The sequence below is a fragment of the Triturus cristatus genome, chromosome 2_2, assembly GCF_964204655.1.
Source record: "Triturus cristatus chromosome 2_2, aTriCri1.1, whole genome shotgun sequence".
Taxonomy (NCBI): domain Eukaryota; kingdom Metazoa; phylum Chordata; class Amphibia; order Caudata; family Salamandridae; genus Triturus; species Triturus cristatus.
Window position 1 is genome coordinate 524927568 of NC_140582.1, and position 19154 is coordinate 524946721.

The following is a 19154-nucleotide window of genomic DNA, read 5'->3' on the forward strand; positions in this document are numbered from 1 at the left end:
GTAAAACTAGATGATTGATTATATACTGACCCAGTGGCTACAAATGCACAAAATGACTGGGAGTCTCCATCTCTAATAGTTGCTTTCATCTCCGCCCATACGGAGTCACAGAAAGTATTTTATTTTTCTGATAAGTGACTTATATTTAAAGACATGCTTTTTATGCTGCCACTGCCTAATGTTGTCATTTGAGTATAGAATGTTTCACAACAACTTGTGGAGAAAAGTACAATTTACTCTGCATTTCAATGAAACCACAAAAAAGGATTATGGTTTATCTAAGAGAGTGACTGCTATAGCAGAACACAGTATGTGGAACTTATCCAAGTGCTTGGCAATTTTGTGTCAACCATTCGCAGTAACATTTAAATGTGGCTAAGTTGAATAAGTTACTTACCTTTTGTAACACATTTTCTGGTAGAGCCTCCCAGACATGAGACTGGATCCAGAAAACCTTGAGCAATACCTCCGCACACCAGTAGGTGGTGTCGATCGGCTCCACGTTGGCATCGTCCACGTAAGAAGTGAGGTTGTGGTGCCCATATAGGTGCCACCCCAGTGCGTTGACGTCAGTTTGTATAATTAAACAATGTCTGACCAGTGTACAGTGTCTAACAGGATCTTTAGGGTGAAAAGCCCAGTTTTCAGAACAGGGAGGATGGGAGGGTCGGTGAGGAATCTGCAGTTAGATGGAGTCTTCACCAGCAAAAGCATTATGAAGATAAGTAACTTGCTCTTCTGATAGAGACTTTTAATCATAGATTGCTCTCACCTTACGAAAGATACCCAAGCAGTACCTCCTCAGAGGTGCGGCTGCAGATTGGCTAAACCAAAATGTCCTGGAGGACCGAGTGGGCAAAATGCCTTTCTTAACAGACCTGACTATCCAAAGAGTAGTGTCATGACCGTATGATGGACGTCCATGTGGCTGCTTGCCAGATGTCCAGGACAAGTACCCCGCATGCTAATGCAGTAGCAGCAGCTTTGACCCTGGTGGAATGGGACCTCACGCCTTCAGGAGGTTGATTTTTAACAAATCTGTAGCAGATCTTGAAACAGAGTATAAACCAGTGAGAGATTGTTCAGTTCTGCCCCCCGCCCCCTTTCGCTTCAGTGAACATAATGAAGAGATGATCGTCCACCCGATGATCTTTGGTGTGATCGATGTAGAAAGAATTAAGATCTAAGCATCACAAAACCAAAAAACAGAAAATCTTTTGTAATCTGAATGCAGGACGCTCGTGTATGGTGCCAGGAGATGGAGTATCTCCCCTCAGAAGTTGAGGCAGAGCAAAAAATGATGGTAGTGCGATGTTTGGGCTGATATAAAAGGGAATGACCACCTTTGGCAGAAAAGAGGCACATATCTGAAGAACCAGTTTGCCTGGGTAAAGGCTGGAATACAGAGGGTAACTGAAAGATCTTGAAGCTCGCTGATCCTTTTAGCCGATGTTACAGTCACCAAAAAGGCAGTCCTGAGTTGACTATTATTAAGGGCTCGAATGGTGAGCCCATGAGGAGCATTAGGTCCACATTAAGGTCCCATTGGGGCACTATGGAAGGGGTAGGACGAAACAAGTGCTGCAAACCCTTCAGAAAATGAGTCACAACAGGCAACTTTAACAGTGAAGGCTGATCCAGCAACTGCCAAAAAGCTGATATGGCGGAAACGTAACCTTTAACCATGCCAGGGTAAGGCCTCCCCAGGCTAAAGACAAATCAAATTGTAACACCTCTGACAAGGTGGCTGAAAGAAGGTCAAAATAGCAAGAGGAGTACCAAGCCACAAATCTGTCTAAACAGAAGGCATATACAATCTTTGTGGCGGGGTGCCTGGCTGCCAAGATGACGTTGCAGATCTCGGGAGGCAGATCAAAGGCCTTTAACTGTTGCAGCTCAATCTCCTGAAGGGGAAATGTGTGTAAACTTGGGTATAGAACCCTGCCCTGCTGCTGCAACAGAGGTCCCTCCCAAAAGGGCAGCCTAATCAGAGGACAAATGTTTATGTTCAGGAGTTCGGGATACCAAACTCCCATTGCCCAGTCTGTAGCTATTAGGATGACTTGGACCTATTCGCTCCTGATCTTCATAAGAACTCTGGGCGTGAGCAGTATCAACGGGAAGGTGTACAGAAGTCACATCTTCCAGTCTAAACGGAATGGAGTCTCAGAGCGAGAACTGCTTTGTAAACTTTAATGCACAGAAGTGCTGACATTCTGCGTTCTCGGTGGTGAAGAGATCGAGCCAAGGTTCTCGACATTCTCGGAAGACACCATGCGCTATCTCTGGATGTAGATGTCATTCGTGGTCCACAAACCGTAAGTGGCGGAGTACGTCCGCCTTGGCGTCAATAGATTTCCAGGGTTCGGGATGACCAGGAAGATGTCCTGTTGCAACAGTCAGTACCAGAGATGAAGAACCTCCTGGCACAGGCTCACGAACCCACACCGTCCTGTTTGTTGCAAAACTATATGGAGGCAGTGCTGTCTGAACCAACCTTCCTGTGATGGATGGAAGGAAGGATTTCAATGGCAAGCATCTTGTCTTCAGCTCCAGAAGGTTTATGTGGAGCTGGGACTCTGCCGGAGACCAGAGTTCTGTGATCGCCACCTCTCACTGATGGCCCCCAACCCAGAAGTGATGTGTCAGTCAACACTGTCAGCTCTGGGTGGGTAACAGAGAGAGGTCTGCCCTAGGGCCAGTCACGGGTTGTTAGCCAACACTGCAGGTTCTTGCAGTCTCCATCGAAATCTTGACTAGGCTGGAGAGATTCCCCTGATAACGCACCCACTGGGACTTGAGGTCTCACTGCAGAGCCCGCATATGTGATCAGGCATACTTCACCAGCAGGATGCAAGAGACTATCAGACTCAGCATCCTCAGAGACAGTCTCACTGAAATTCAGGACAGAGGTTGAAACATCAAATCATAGCCTGAATGTACTGGAATCACAGCTCCCGAGGGAATGCGTGTTACTGCACTGGTTCTAATGAAATTGAGTGTCTGGGATGGAGACTGGTGCGACTTTGGCATTTTGATATTGAATCCTAGAGAATGCAGGAGGTTGCTGTAGTGTGAAGGTGGGTGACGCCTTCCTGGGGGTGAGCCCGCCTGCAGCAGCCTGTTCTAGAGGTAGGGGAAGACTAGAACCCCTGACATCTGAAGATGTGTGGCAACCACTGCAATCACTTTTATGAACACCCGAGGGCCACTGGTAAGGACGAAGGGGAGTACAGTGAACTGGAAATGCTTGTGGCCCACCGCGAACCATAGGCAATGCCTGTGGGCTTGCAGAATGAGGATGTGAAAATAAGGTTCCTGCAAATCCAACGCTACCATCCAGTCTCCAGCGTCCAGGGCAGACAAGATCTGAGCCAAGATGAGCATCTTGAATTTCTCTTTCTGTAGAAAGGCATTGAGAGGGCGCTGATCCTGTATAGGTCTAAGTCCTCCATCCTTTTTCGGCAACAGAAAGTAGAGGGAATCCTATTGGAAGGGCATAACCCTTCTGCATAATTTGGAGCACCCACTTATCGGAGGTTATATTGTTCCATTGGGGCAGGTGGTGCCGTATCCTGCCACCAACAGGATAACTGTGCTGGGTGGAGGGCTCGCTAAAGTGGATTGGAGGCTGTGGCAGTCGGAGGGGCGGGGGGGACTGGACGGCACCTCCTTTTTGGAATCTGCAACCCCATCTATGAAAGGGCTGAGTAGCCAGCTGACCTCTGGTGGCAAGGGTGCCATGAAGTCATGCTCCTTATTACTGAAGCATGATTAAAGCATGGACAATTTTTCCATATGCTGAGGTTTTGTCTGCTTAGCACATTCTTCAGAAGAGAACATCAATTGGTCCAATATACATTGTAGCATTGAAGACATCAAGATCAGCCATTCCATTAGTGTATAAAATGGTTCAACAACATTCTGTACCATATTTTGATTCGAAAAGGAGGCATCACAGGTAAATGTATCCCCCATATCTGCTCAGGGATCCCTCAAAGCTCTTATTTAGTGAGGAATTCTAAACACTAAGCACTCAAACTTTAGGGCACATCGTCTACAGTGCTTTTTCTTTTCATGAGATCCGCAAATCGTTGTGGTTGACTTACAATGAAGGCACAATTATGAAAAAATAAGTCAATCTGGATTTATTCAACCAACAACTTTGTTGTCTTCATTTCTGTAGAAAACTAAAATGGAAAGAACTATTTTCAACAAATAACATCCTCTATATACTATAATACAGTTGCTGTATTAATGAACACAGATCAAAGTAATGTCTTCAACAAATGAGGTAATTTTCAATTATCTTAAAACTACCAGGCAGATTAGTTTTCAAAGGAACACTGTTCATGTTAAACTAGGTTTTTCTTCCTTTACCTTGACATCAGAAGTGTCCCGCTGGCAGTTTCGCCATGCCCTTGAAATAGATGAGAAAGTTCTATCTGCATGGTCAAACTTCCCACCTTGTAGGTTCAGGAAGAATGTAGTAAATGGTTCCTACAAAAACAACATATATGCAATAAAGGTATTACTGAGATTGCATGTATAAAATAACAAGTCAATCATTATGCATCTGATTTGGAAAAGTAATGGTAAAAGATTGCTATTTACTCAATTAGCAATTCAAGCCTCAACATGAGTATTTCTAACTTTCCACTCAGTACCTATCATTGGAGTAGAAAACAAAACAAAATTGTATATTTTCAGCAGTTTCAATAAAAATCAACATTTATTTTGTAAATATTGTTCCTGAAGTCATCCCTTAGAACGGATTACTGCTGCTGTTTTGTTGTAGACTTTGATTCCACAGATAGTTACTAAATATGAACAAGAAAGTATCACAAGAAAAGGTTTTTGGGTAAACAGCAAAAACTAATATTGAATTAGCATTGGAACTATGTCAACATTAAAACTCAACTACACAACATTGTACAATTTTACAAAGAACGCACAAGCCAGAGGTACAGATGGGTAGAATGAGTCCCCAACTAAATTCAGAGGGGACACCGATCTGCCTTAGACCGAGTCCGAAGGTGGCGCAGGTAGGTGTCCCTTACTATAGTGCAACGCAGGGCAAATGTTCGTCCATATTTATATTGATACTTCCAAATGTTGCTCTTTGAAACAATGAGGTACATAGATTTGTATATTTTTGCCAATAATCGCAAACTAATCTGGGATTTCTGCCTAGTTTTTCCATCGCAGTGTCTTTAATTCAGCCACAGGAGTTATCTTCGATTACCTCAAAATTTACATCCAAGAACAATGCTATGTGCATAGTTGCCTTTGAGAGCTAAAACAGGACATTGCTGCAGGTCTGATTAGGTGGTAAAATACTGGGTATGTACTGGAGTTCTAGTACATATTGCTTAGGGTAGCTCTGGTTTCTGTGTGCTCTTATTGCTTATAATGTATTAGAGAAGGCATTGTAAAATGATACACCAATTATTCTTTACAAGGGACAGCGGTAGGCCGGAGAATCAGATGCATTTTGCTTAGGGAAGCAGAGGGCAGTAAAGGGGCCAATGGACCCCAACCCTGGTGGCTGAGATCATTTGGCAGTGTTGTCCGGAGGTCTGTCTTATTGAGCTGGGTAGACCCTTTCCTCACTTGACTCTCAGCGTAGCGAGATCGCGCAGCCAAAAGATTCTCAGAGTTAGTGTGAGGAGCAAGAGCTCAGAATTCAAAGGTCAACCATTAGACATAATAATGTATTGCCCAGCGTTCAACTTTTAGAATAAAAGAAACTACTTAAATAGCACAGCTGAATGTAATACTACACAGCACAATAAGGGAATTCAGACAAAGGGCTGTTATCCCATTTGTGATGTGTAATGATGTACTACATCCTTTCGTTACCATCAAACAGCTAACTGAGTTTCCTAGTGTCTACAATCCCTGGTGAGTAACTCGGGGGAAGGCACTGTTTAAGCACATATGTTGTTCACTCAAAATACTCCCAAAGCGCACATCAGTTTAGTTCATTTTAACTTCTTCAAGTTCATTCAGTAAAATTCTAGAGTGTTTACAGAACGGTCCGATTTCTCAGACTTTCATTCCACTCATAGTCTAAGTGTTAGCTCCATAATTGTAGTTCTGGTGGGACAGAACAGGCATGGGCAGTAGCCATGCTAATGCACCTCTTGGACTGAAGGGGCTGCAGGACTACACAGCCGAGAGACATACACACAGTGCCACTGATCTTTGTCAATGGGTGATCAGAGATCCCACCTTGGCGGCAACCAAGAATTCTGACTTCAACATCAGAAATAGTCTCTATGCCAAACATCTGGCTGCAAATCGAACAAGTTACTTACCTTCGGTAACAATATATCTGTAAGAGACATTTATTAGTTATGGATTCCTTACCTTAGAATTACCCCCAGGCGTCAGACTGGATCTGGAGATTTTTTCTTCAGCAGTACACTTGCACGTCGTTAGGTGGCGTTGGTCGACACCGCCAGTGGTGGCTGGTGACATTTCAAAGTGGTGAGGCGTAAAAGTTGAGAAGGTGTTACCTTACCAGCGAGCAATCCTGACTGACATAAGAGTAGTTTGAGGGGGGTTTTTCCCCCCAAGAAGAGCGGGCAAATGGTGTATTTTAAAACAAATTTGAAAAAGCACGACGGTTTATAAAGCTATTGTCCACATGTAGTCATTACATTTTTAAATACATTCAAAACTGCCCCATATCTTTCTGTATGTGTTCAACAGGCCAGAATGGAAGCTGCACACTTGCTAACCCCATGGACACAAGAGCCATATGCACGAAGTCAAGGCTGGGATCTCCAAAGTTTACTACCGGAGGGGAGCCTATATGTTATGTCATCATTACCATCACCCACCCCATCAAATGCAGCCATCAGTTGCATGGCTTTGTCCTGACAAATGGTTTGAATTGAAACTGCTTGCATTTTGAAAGAGGTGAAAAAAGCTGCAATCAGAAGCAGAACTCAGAACAGTACCAGCCTTCTGCAAACAACAGTTTTATCCAGGCCACAAGCCATTTGACACTGCGACACACATGTTGCTGGTTCATGCTGCAAGACGTGCACACAAAAATCATAAAGGGACTTCACATTACAGGACTGTGCTTGCGCAGTGCCATTGCCTGTAACCCCATTAGGAGTCTCTGCCCACTCTGCCGACTGCCTGGGGGCATAAAGTAAAGGAGGAAGTGAGTAATAACCACATTTTTGCGCCTGCCTGACAAATTAGGAGAGGCTGCCAGGCTACATTAAAGATTTACAGAACACAAGCACAATGCATGCCTGCACGCAGCACAACACCATGCAGGCAGAACACCCTTCCCGGTCACTGAAACCTGCCTCATACCCTGGCCTCACCGCAGGAGCCCATTTCTCTGCTGTTTAAAGATAAGCTTTCAAGTATTGGCATATTTACCGACTTCCTCCCTTCTTAAAGCTCCACTCGCAGCGCTTTTTTTTATTCTTTTCTGGATGATGAAGCGAGGAATTTTATAAATGCTCCAGGAGCTGAAAGTTCATCCATAAACAACCGAAAATGATCCCATAATGACGAGGAGTAAGCGGAAAAAACAAGTGATCTTACAATCTTGGCTATATAAATCAACACACCAAATAACTTGGATTGCCGATTTATATTGCGAGAATTGTCATATCACTTGCTTTTTCTAACTCGGAACACAATATTACATCACAGCTGTTTTTTCATATAAATTCATTTTTAATTTGAACGTGTCACCAAGTATATTTCTGTTTGTGACTCACTCAACAGCAAAATGCCATAAAATATAATAAATATTGAGCTACTTTTTAGGTTCATTGTTGGTTTTGATTAACTAGAGTGTGCTGGCGAGCCGAGTAATTAGTGAATGCTAATGAAAGTGCCTCCTTGAATCATTATGCTGTGAGTAGCTGTATATAACAATGGGCTGTCACAGCTAACCTAGACGTGTCAAATAATTAACGAATTGCGATCATATTGGTAGTGATAAGAATACATTCCTTTACACTTGCATTGTAAAAAGGATCAGCTTTGTTTAACAATTTGAACATTCCAGGTCCAATCTAGATGTTAAGTGGAGAGGGGCGCCCATGGGCTGGTACTGGCAATAACAAACACCAAATGCGGGCAAAGTAGCAGAAGGCGGCAGTTCGGAAAATCTTGTGCAAACGGATGCCTAAATATCCAAGATTGAAAACCACATATGAAAATGGTAATTAACTGCGACTGCTAAGCTGGTGTGGCCGGCAAACTGGGAAGGAAACGGGCATGGCTGGGGACGTAAGGCACTGAGGAGTCCAATACCTGGTGCACAAGGGAGCGAGCAGGCAATCGCTCAAACAAGCACGTACGCTGCTCAAGCAGTGCACATAAAATACAGCGCAGCACGTAAACCGCAGTACTTTCCCACCCATAGGAAGTACGGAGGAGCAACTACGTTGCTGCCTGCCGACAGGAGCTACAAGAGTACGGCACAGAGGGGCAGTCGCACGACGGTCCTGGTGTCCTTGGCTCCATGGCACTGAGCGTAGTCTGAAGAAGGTCGCTAACCTGCCCGAGCGACATGACAGGCAGTTGTCCCTGTCCTTTCGAGGTAAGAGTCTCTGGTCGTGAAGCCCCCTTCCACCAGCCGCCTGTGGTTCCATGTATTCATAGAGGGCCTACGCAGTTTACTGTCTACACTCACGCCCATTACATTGTACAGAAACTTGGCATTATCGCAGTGCACGAGGACAGACTTTGAGGGGGCATAATAAAAATAAAAAGTACCTTTCTGCCAGTTACCAAGCCGCCTCCGCTCCTGGCCGGTCACGGGGGTAAAGGTGCAGCCGGGTCCCACTAATTCTGCTGGAACAGGAAGCAGCCAGCTTCCCTCCCCTACCCACGCCAATCACAACGCTGCAATGGCAGCGTTGTGATTGGTAAGGCGTAGCAGAGCGCACCCCAGCCGGGCCATTTTCTCTATGTAGGCTGCATGCAGCAGCCTACATAGAGAAAAAGGGGGAGTGCGCATGACTGCTTTGTTCGGCCCTGGGGCCGACCAAACAGTCAGTACGCACAGCAGTGGGTAAGCCACTCCCCCCTGCCCTCTAGCAGGACCGCCCACCCGCCCGCCCACAACCAGGCACAGAGGCACTTCTGCTTTCTCGCAGTGCGAGAAGGCAGAATCATAAAATGGTAGTTTTACCGTTTATTTCTGCCTTCTCGTACTGCGAGAAAGCAGGGGGGCAATGCCCCCACGCCCCCATGGAGGAGCCACCACTGGACTCCGCGTTCGTTGTTGGCGTTGTGATCGCCGGAATGACATTGCAGTATCTACTTGAACGCCGCCCTTGCGTGCTGACGTCACTTATTTACACGACACTCCACGCCAGAAGCGCAGAGCCATGCAAGACACTAGCCACTGGTGCACAAAACTAGGGCCCTGAAAGGAAGTCCCTTACACTAGAAGTCAGTTTGCAAAACGGGGAGGATGGGTGGGGCGGTAAGGAATCCATAACTAATATATGTCTCTTACAGATGTATCGTTACCAAAGGTAAGTAACTTGCTCATCTGAAAGAGACTATTAGTTATGGATACCTTACCTTAGAATAGATATCCCAGCAATACCAACCCCGGGGGTGAGTCTGCGAACAAAGCTCACACCAGAACGTCCTGGAGAACTGAACGGCCAAAGACGCAGTCTCTCCGGACTTGACTGTCCAGGCAGTAATGGTTGGTGAACATGTGCAATGAAGCCCACGTGGCTGCCTGGCAGATGCATGAAGGGGGACTCCATGTCCCAAAGCAGTAGTGGCTGCCGTTGCCCTGGTGGAATGGGCACGCAGCCCTACTGGAGGTTCCTTTTTCGCTAGGACCTTTCTTGGCGCCCACATAGCCAATAAAGAGCTCATCATCCACCCGGAATGGTTTTGTGCGATCCAGATAGAATGAAAGTGCACGTTTTGGATCCAGACGGTGGAGCCTCTCCTCCTCTTTAGAAGGATGCAGGGCAGAAAGAAGGTCGGCAAAGTGATGGTCTGTCCTATATGGAAAGAGGTAACCACTTTTGGGAGAAAGGAAGGCATAGTGCGAAGGACAACCTTGTCCGGATGAACAGCCAGAAAAGGAGGTTTTGAAGAAAGAGCCTGAAGCTCACTCACTCTGCAAGCAGAGGTGATGGCAACCAAAAAGGCAGTTTTGAGTGTCAAATGTCTGAGAGGACAGTTATGTAGTGGCTCGAAAGAAGCACACATAAGGTAGACCAGAACAAGATTCAAGTCCCACTAGGTCATTACGAAAGGAATAGGAGTAAACATGTGAGTAATGCCCTTAAGGAAACGATTTACAATAGGGGACTTGAAAAGACAAGGTTGATCTGGAAGGCGAAGAAAGGCCGAAATGGCTGAAATATAGCCCTTGAGTGCACCCAGAGCAGAGCCCTGCTGGGTCAAGGAAAGAATGAAGAGGAGAACCTCAGAAAGAGGGGCAGAAAGGAGATCCACAGCCTTTGCTGTGCACCATGCCACAAATGTGTTCCCTCTACAGGAGTATACAGTTTTGGTGGAGGGAAGCCTGGCTGCCAATGTCATGTCATGTTCTGGAGCAAAAATTAGGAGCCAAGACTTGATGACCTTACTGAAAAAAAGATCAATGGCACCAGCGAAAAACGTCCGGATAGACAAGAAGAACAAGTTACTTACCTTCGGTAACGATGTATCTGTAAGAAACATTAGTTAGTTAGATTCCTCACCTTAGAATATCCCCAGGCGTCAGACTGGATCCGGAAGATTTTTCGTCAGCAATACCCCTTGTGCGTCGCTAGGCGTCGTCTGCGGCTCCACGTCCGTCGTCGGCGTCGTGCGCCGGAATGACGTCGGAGTACTCAGACGCTACCCTCGCGCGCTGACGTCAATTCTTGTACATAGCTTTCCGCGCCAGGAACGCAGAGCCACGCAAAGACCGACACTGGTGCCAAAAAGAAAATCTAGGGGCCTGAAAAGGATAACCTTAACCCTAGATGTCAGTTTGCAGAACGGGGAGGATGGGTGGGTCGGTGAGGAATCTAACTAACTAATGTTTCTTACAGATACATCGTTACCGAAGGTAAGTAACTTGTTCATCTGAAAGAAACACGTTAGTTAGATTCCTCACCTTAGAATAGATACCCAAGCAATACCATCCCCGGTGGTGGGTCTGCGAACCAAGATCACACCAGAAAGTCCTGGAGGACAGAACAGCCAAAGAAGCCATCCCTCCGGACTTGGCTGTCAAGGCAATAATGCCTGGCAAACGTGTGTAGCGAAGCCCACGTTGCCGCCTGACAGATGTCCTGCAAAGGGACTCCCCGTCCCAAAGCAATAGTAGCCGCCGTGGCCCGAGTAGAATGGGCGCGCAGCCCAACAGGAGGGTGCTTTTTTGCCAAGGAGTAACAAATTTTGATGCACAAAACGACCCACCGAGAGATGGTCCGTTTGTGCACAGCTTTCCCCTTCTTAGCACCCACGTATCCAACGAAAAGTTGGTCGTCCACCCGTAACTGCTTTGTGTGGTCCAGATAAAAGGAGAGCGCACGTTTTGGGTCCAGACGGTGGAGCCTCTCTTCCTCTTTGGAAGGATGCGGAGGCGGAAAGAAGGTGGGCAAGGTGACAGACTGCCCAAGATGAAAGGGGGTCACCACTTTCGGAAGAAAGGAGGGACGAGGCCGAAGGACAACCTTGTCCGGATGAACAGAGAGAAAAGGAGGCTTTGATGATAAAGCCTGGAGCTCACTCACCCGTCTAGCCGAGGTGATGGCTACCAGGAAAGCAGTCTTAGGAGTTAGAAGACGAAGAGGACAATTGTGAAGAGGCTCAAAGGGAGCGCACATCAGGAATGTCAAGACAAGATTCAAGTCCCACTGAGGCATTACAAAAGGGACAGGAGGGAACGTGTGAGTAATGCCTTTTAGAAAGAGTGTAACTACAGGGGACTTGAAAAGAGAAGGCTGATCAGGAAGCCGCAAGAAGGCAGAGATGGCAGCAAGATAATCTTTCAAGGTGACCAGGGCAGAGCCCTGCCGGGCCAAAGAAAGAAGAAAGAGGAGAACCTCAGAAAGAGGGGCGGAAAGGGGACCCACAGCCTTTGCTGTGCACCATGCCACAAATTTGTTCCACCGGCAGGCGTATACCGTCTTTGTGGAGGGACGCCTGGCTGCCAGAATGATATCACAGACTTCAGGAGGCAAGTCAAATGGCATCAACTGCCGCTGCTCAATCTCCACGCATGGAGGTGGAGGCTGGACAGGTTCGGGTGTAGGACCGTCCCCTGCTGCTGCGACAGAAGACCCTCCCGAAGGGGCAGACGTATCGGAGGATCGGTCAACATACCGAGTAGCTCGGGATACCAGTACCTTCGTGCCCAATCCGGAGCCACCAAGATGACTTGGGCCCAGTCGTGCCTGATCTTCTTCAGCACTCTGGGCAGAAGTGGTATAGGCGGAAAGGCGTACAACAGACCGCAACTCCACTCGTGACGAAAAGCGTCGCCGAGCGAGTGCCGCCTTGGAAATTCCAACGCGCAGAACTGCTGACATTGCGCGTTCTCTTCGGTGGCGAATAGATCTAACCAAGGCTCTCCCCACTGCTGAAAGAGACCTTGCGCCACTTCGGAGTTCAGACGCCATTCGTGATCCATCATGCACCGGCGGCTGAGTTCGTCTGCTCTGGCGTTCAGAGAGCCCGCCAGATGTTGAACCACCAGGGTGACGCCCTGGTGTTCCAGCCATGTCCAGAGGCGCAGAGCCTCCTGACAAAGGGTCCACGACCCCACCCCGCCCTGTTTGTTGCAATACCACATGGCGGTGGTGTTGTCCGTGAACACCTGCACGACACTTCCCCGGACAGAGGGAAGGAAGGCTTTCAGTGCAAGCCGGATCGCTCTCAACTCCAACAGGTTGATGTGGAGACGAGACTCCGCCGGAGACCAGAGGCCTCTGATCTCCGCCTCTCCCATATGGCCACCCCATCCCAGGAGGGACGCATCCGTCACTACGACATGCTCCGGTTGGGGAAGAGAGAGGCTCTTGCCCTTGACCCAATCGCGGTCCGTGAGCCACCACTGCAACTGCTGTGCAGTGCCCTCCGAGATCAAGACATGGTCGGACAGGTTGCAGTGATGCTGGGCCCACTGAAACTTCAGGTCCCACTGCAGAGCCCGCATGCGCCGCCTGGCGTGATGCACTAGTAGGATGCAGGAGGCCATCAGCCCCAGAAGCCGCAACACTAGCCTGACCGAAACCCAGGATAGAGGCCGAAAGATGGGAATCACGGCCTGAATATCCCGGACCCGCTGTTCCGGTGGATAGACCCGGAACTGCGCCGAATCGAGAACCGCTCCGATGAAGAGGAGCTTCTGAGAGGGACTCAGGTGTGACTTCGGGACGTTGATGGAAAATCCCAGCAAATGCAGGAGATCCGCCGTAGTCTGGAGGTGGGAGACGACTGCCTGGGGCGAGCCCGCCTTCAACAGCCAGTCGTCGAGATAGGAGAAGACTGGAACCCCTGATCTGCGCAGATGAGCTGCGACCACCGCCATCCCTTTCGTGAACACCCGAGGGGCACTGGTGAGGCCGAAGGGGAGCACGGTAAACTGAAAGGGCTCTTGACCCACCGTGAACCGCAGGTAACGCCGGTGGGCCTGCAGGACGGGGATGTGGAAATAGGCGTCCTGCAAGTCCAACGCCACCATCCAGTCTCCAGGGTCTAGGGCAGCTAGAACCTGAGCCAAAGTTAACATCTTGAACCTCTCCTTCCGGAGGAAGGCATTGACGTTCCGGAGGTCCAAGATAGGGCGTAGGCCCCCTTTGCCCTTCTTGGGAACCAGAAAGTAGTGGGAATAACAACCACGACCTACTTCTGGGCTCGGAACGCGCTCGACGGCCCCCTTGGCCAAGAGGGCCGAAACTTCCTCGTGGAGAAGATTCAAATGATCCCCCGAGATACGGTGGTGCTGCGGTGGCATGGCTGGAGGGGTCGTCTCGAAGGGGAGGGAGTAGCCCCTTCGGACGATTTGCAGCACCCACCTGTCCGATGTGATGGACCGCCAGTGGAGCAGGTGATGGCGAACTCTGCCGCCCACTGGCGTGGAATGGGCCTGAAAGCTCGGACTAGGAAGGCTTTGAGGCGGATGCTGCCGGGGTGGATGTGGGATGACCGCGTCGTCCTCCAGAACCGCCTCGGCGGAAACCATGTCCGCGACCGCGCGCAGGTTGGTTCTGCGGCTGGTGGCTAGGCGCACGTGAGGAGGCACCCCTTCCTTGGCCACGAAAGGGGCGAAAGCCGGAAGTTTGCGACCGCGGGGCCGAGAGGCCCAAGGACTTGGCCGTAGCCCGGGAGTCCTTAAAGCGATTCAGCGCACTGTCCGCTTTCTCGCCGAAAAGGCGAGTGCCATCAAAGGGCATGTCCATGAGGGTGCTCTGGACATCGCCCGAAAAGGACGTGGACTGCAGCCAGGCGTGACGTCTAAGCGCCACTGAGGTAGAAATCGCCCTACCCAGCGAGTCCGTAGTGTCAAGCCCACATCGGATAGCATGTCGCGCTGCATCCCTCCCATCGGCCAGAGCCTGGGTAAGTCATGTCTGGACATCCTCCGGACCCAGGGGCAGCACGTCCTCCACCGTATCCCACAGAGAGTGGGAATAACGGTCCAAGAGACAGGTGGTGTTCAAAGACCGCAGACCCAAACTAAGGGAGGAGAACAGCTTTTTGCCGAACTGTTCCAGTCTCTTGGAATCCCGGTCCGGTGGAGCGGTCGGGAAGGAGGATTGGGAGGTAGAGGCCTGGATAACCAGGCTCTCGATGGTAGGGTGTTGGGACAGAAAACTAGGGTCGCCCGGAGCAGGGCGGTGGCGCCTGGCGACGTTCCTGTCCACAGGAGGAACTGTGGAGGGCTTGGACCAGGTGCCCTGCAGAACGTCAGTGAGGGCCTCATTGAATGGCAGCAGAGGCTCAGTGGAGCTTGCTGCAGACTGAAGCACCTCAGTGAGGACGTTAGTCCTCACGGCCACAGCAGGTAGCTCGAGCCCAAGGGCTGCGACCGCCTTGCGACGCACCACAGAGAAAGCAGCACCCTCCTCCGAAGCCACAGTCGGAGGAGAGATGAATCCAGTGTCTGGAGAGGTATCCAGACCACTGGCCTCCCCCAGTTCATCTGCCCAGTCCTGTGACAGTTGAGCCTGAGCGGCCATAGGATCCTCGGATAGCGGCCATAGGATCCTCGGATCCCTCCCATTCGCCCCCATCATCCGATTCCTGGTATGCAGGAGGAAGGATCGGAGCTGGGCGATAGACAAAATGTGTCTCCAGCGGCGCCGAACGCGGCGTCCATCGACGCCGCAACGGCGCCGGGCCCGGAGCGGGGCTGAACCGGGGCTCGACGTCGAGCGGAGTCGGAGGTGGTACCGGTGTCGACGCCGGCGGAGGAGGCGTGACGAGGTCGACCGGCGTCGGCGGGGACTCGGGAACGGGTCCCTCGGGCGCTTGCGGCGTCGAGGCCGGAGCCGTCGACGGCGCCGGGGCCGCCGGCAGGCAAGGTTGCCCAGTCGGGTCCGCGGGGCCCGAAGGCGCGCCAGCGGGCGTCGACGGCGGAGCCAGGTTCCTCATGGCCGAGAGGAAGGCACTGACTTCCGCCGGCGTCGCGTCAGTCCAAGGGACCGGCGGGTATGGGGACTTGCGCGGAACCACCCTGACCCTCGGCAGAGTCGCGCGACCGGTGAGGGGAGTCCGAAGAGCGGTGTCGCCTCTTGGACTTCTTGGAGTGCTTCGACTTACCCGAAGACTTGGAGCCAGACGATCGATGATGACGTCGGCTGCGGCTCCGCGACCGATCCTTGGACCTCCTCCTGGACCGGGATCGAGAGGGGCGCGGAGCCGAGTGGCGAAGCTCGAGAAGCTTACGGGACCGCTCCCGTCTAGCCTTCGAGGTCAGGGCCTTGCAGTCCGCACACGACGCCGCGTCGTGGTCGAGGCCCAAGCAGTAAAGGAACCGGCGGTGATGGTCCGTAACCGACATCAAGCGGTTGCAGTCAGCACAGGCTTTAAAACCAGGCATCCTACCGGCACCGGAGTCGAGACAAGATCAAAAAGGATCGAAAAAAGTTACTCAAAAAGTGACTAAAGGGGTAGCTCTCCCGGATCTGCGCTTACTGGCGCGGAAAAAAGAAGAACTGACGTCAGCACGCGAGGGCGGCGTCTAAGTACTCCGACGACGTCATTCCGGCGCACGACGCCGACGACGGACGCGGAGCCGCAGACGACGCCTAGCGACACGCAAGGGGTATTGCTGACGAAAAATCTTCCGGATCCAGTCTGACGCCTGGGGATATTCTAAGGTGAGGAATCTAACTAACGTGTTTCTTTCAGATGCACCAAAAGTCAGCAACACTCCGCTAAAAATCACTCAAGGGAAAACAAATTAATGCACCCTCAAATGTGAAAGGGAGACTTTGAAAACATGGAGAATATGAAACATTATATTGGTCTTGACTCACGGTACCCCTCACTTGCATCACACCGAAGCTTGTGCATTCCTTCCTGTGAGCAAAAGACTTTACTATTTTGGACTACCCCATCTCTCCTGATTGCTTTAGTTAACTTTCATCCCTCACCTCTACTGGTAATGAACTCCTTTATTTTCTAATCTTTTGAAACTGGAATGATACACAAATGCTCAGTAAAAGCATTACACATTCCTTCCACTTTACAAGGACAGGGAGAGGCAAGAGAAGGCGTCAGGAAGCAAAATGCTGTTAACATTATTCAGGAACTGGCGTCTCACTGCGGAATATACAAGTAAGAATAGAAACAAGTACCATTCACAATTATGACTCGCAACATATGGAAAGGGACTGGTAGACAACAAATTGCAAGTGATCGATGGCACGTTGACGATAAGGAGGAATTCCCACCTAGTAACAGCAAAAGGATCTAGCTTTAACTCAACTGCCAGGTGAATTCGAAGCAGACAGCAAGAAACGTGTGCCAAGTGAGAGCTGCCAAAATCATCAGTGCGCTGCCCCAATTGAAAGGTGGTAAAACACTGCTTACAAGCTGAATTGGAGTATCCACCAGCCATACGCAAAGGTGGAACAACTCATCCCGGATAACAAACATATTCAAACCGTTTTGCTTGTGTCCTGTAATCAGAAGAAGGAACATCTTGTCTAAGATGGTATGTCAGAAAGTTGGCCTGTTTCTCTGATGTAAGTCTCTAACAGGAAAGTTAGTGATCCTCCATCCACAGGGAAAGCGAAACATCAAGCCACCCAAGCAACAAGAGAAGTTGCTACCTTTTTTAATTCTAATATGCTTTTACCATCCAGATCTGCATGTACAGCATCACTAAGTGATGCAACAATGGAACTGCGAAAGCTTGAAGATCACACGGGTGGGAGCCAGTAGCATTACAGACGGATTGTGTCAAAGGTTGGTGAGATTATTGGGAGGTAGTTGTACTCACCCAGGTGTGTGCAAGAGAGTTGAAAACAGTGCTTAATTTAAAATGGTGTTGCAGGTGCGCCTCACTGGCACCCAGTTGTGGGAGTTGGCACTTATGTTTCTTCAACACACTTTGATCCAGAGCAAGAGAGAAAAAAATACAAAAAAGGGAAAGGAGGAAGAGGAAAGGTGGCAAACCGGGACAATCCACGGACACAGAGACAAAGCGGGGATGAAAAAGAACCTGCAAGAGTGAAATAAAGAGGCACGGAGTGTCTGGTAGTGGATTAAAGAGGCATGAGTTGGAATCAATACCACGTAGCCTTGGTATTCTGCACTCCAATCTGATAGTGCCAGACGAACGGCTTCCGTACAAAACTTTGGGCACCAGCACTTATTCTTTTACAAATTAAGCAATGGTGGAAAAGCTGCTCCAGCGTTTGACAGGATATAGGGTGAGACTGTGCCATGGTACAAAGAAAGACATGTTCCTGCACAAAAGTGAAGACACTTTGAATTCATATTTACTTGCGATGGGATATTGCATGAATGGTCTATATTCGGGTGAACCAGAATGACAAAATCATAAGCAGCACAGAACAGAGGTCGAAGCTTCAGGTTGTTGGAGAACTACAAAAAAGTGATATGCAATATTTTTACTGTTTGATTTCATGTATGCAACCTTGTTTCCTCAGCTATTTATCAGATGTTTAAGATAATGCAAGGATAAAAAAAATACGATTCTAGGGTGGTTTGATCATCAAACGGCTATGTCATCGACCTAGATCGTTTATACCACATATTAAATTTCACAAAGTAGTCCACAGAGAAGCATCTTCTGCTGTCCAACGGACTTTTTGCAATTAAAGGTTGTCTTCACTGCAGGATCAATATATGAAGCGAGAAACAATACAGCCTAGAATTAATTACTTACAGTAAATAGAGTTCTAGAAACTGCGAATGAAAGTCACACTGTTTGTTATTGCAAACATATTGGGCCACTGAGCTGCTAATAATGTTAACTTCAAAAATACTACTGCAGGACGTGGCTTCGCCGCAAAGCGTAATGGCGGCTTGATCGCTTAGCTCCATGCACACCCGATCCCTCCCCTGATATCCGATACACTGATCCGGCACCCCTAAGGCGAGTGGGCCTTCGGAACTGCTATGGACGCTGCTGGAGCCCAAACTGACACTATGGCCCCCGGAATAAGAGAGACAGAGACGTCACCCCAGGCGGCCTCCTGAACACCGAGGCCGGGAGATGCCATATGGCGTACAGGGCGTGGTGCAGCTGCTGCTTCGGCCCTTCCACAACGTGAGACAGTGGTCGGGGCCTCTCAGCGGAGTCTGCGGAACAAATGCGCATCGCTGCAGGCGATATCGGAGTGCCAGCGAGACCAGCGTGGCGGAGAGGGGCAGTGAGTCTCGCCATTGCGGCATCCCAGATATAACTGCATCATACCCCATATTGGGACACTCAGACTCAAAGAACCAGCTGCTTCTGCCCTCGTCACCCGCCGCTGCTTTTCAAAAAGAACGACCTGCAACAGCTGCAAGAGCTATAGTATTAGACCGGTGGGTGAGTGGGGGTCAACAGGACTGTCCCTAACTGCCCTGACAAAGTGTATGAACTTGCGCACCTAGTCCGGTTCGCCTGCCAAGGAAAACTACCAGATCCTGCCTCTTGATTATAATATCCAGCGGCC

At 49.5% G+C, this 19154-nt stretch overlaps 1 protein-coding gene across 3 annotated transcripts in view; it reads right to left on the minus strand.

The window, feature by feature from the left end:
• Positions 1–19154, minus strand: part of LRBA (LPS responsive beige-like anchor protein) — a 2426603-nt gene that overhangs the window by 611352 nt on the left and 1796097 nt on the right. For all 3 annotated transcript variants that reach the window (XM_085641653.1, XM_085641654.1, XM_085641652.1), the window contains exon 46: positions 4381–4500. In XM_085641653.1, coding sequence (XP_085497779.1) covers positions 4381–4500 — 120 coding nt within the window. The remainder of the gene's footprint in view (positions 1–4380; positions 4501–19154) is intronic.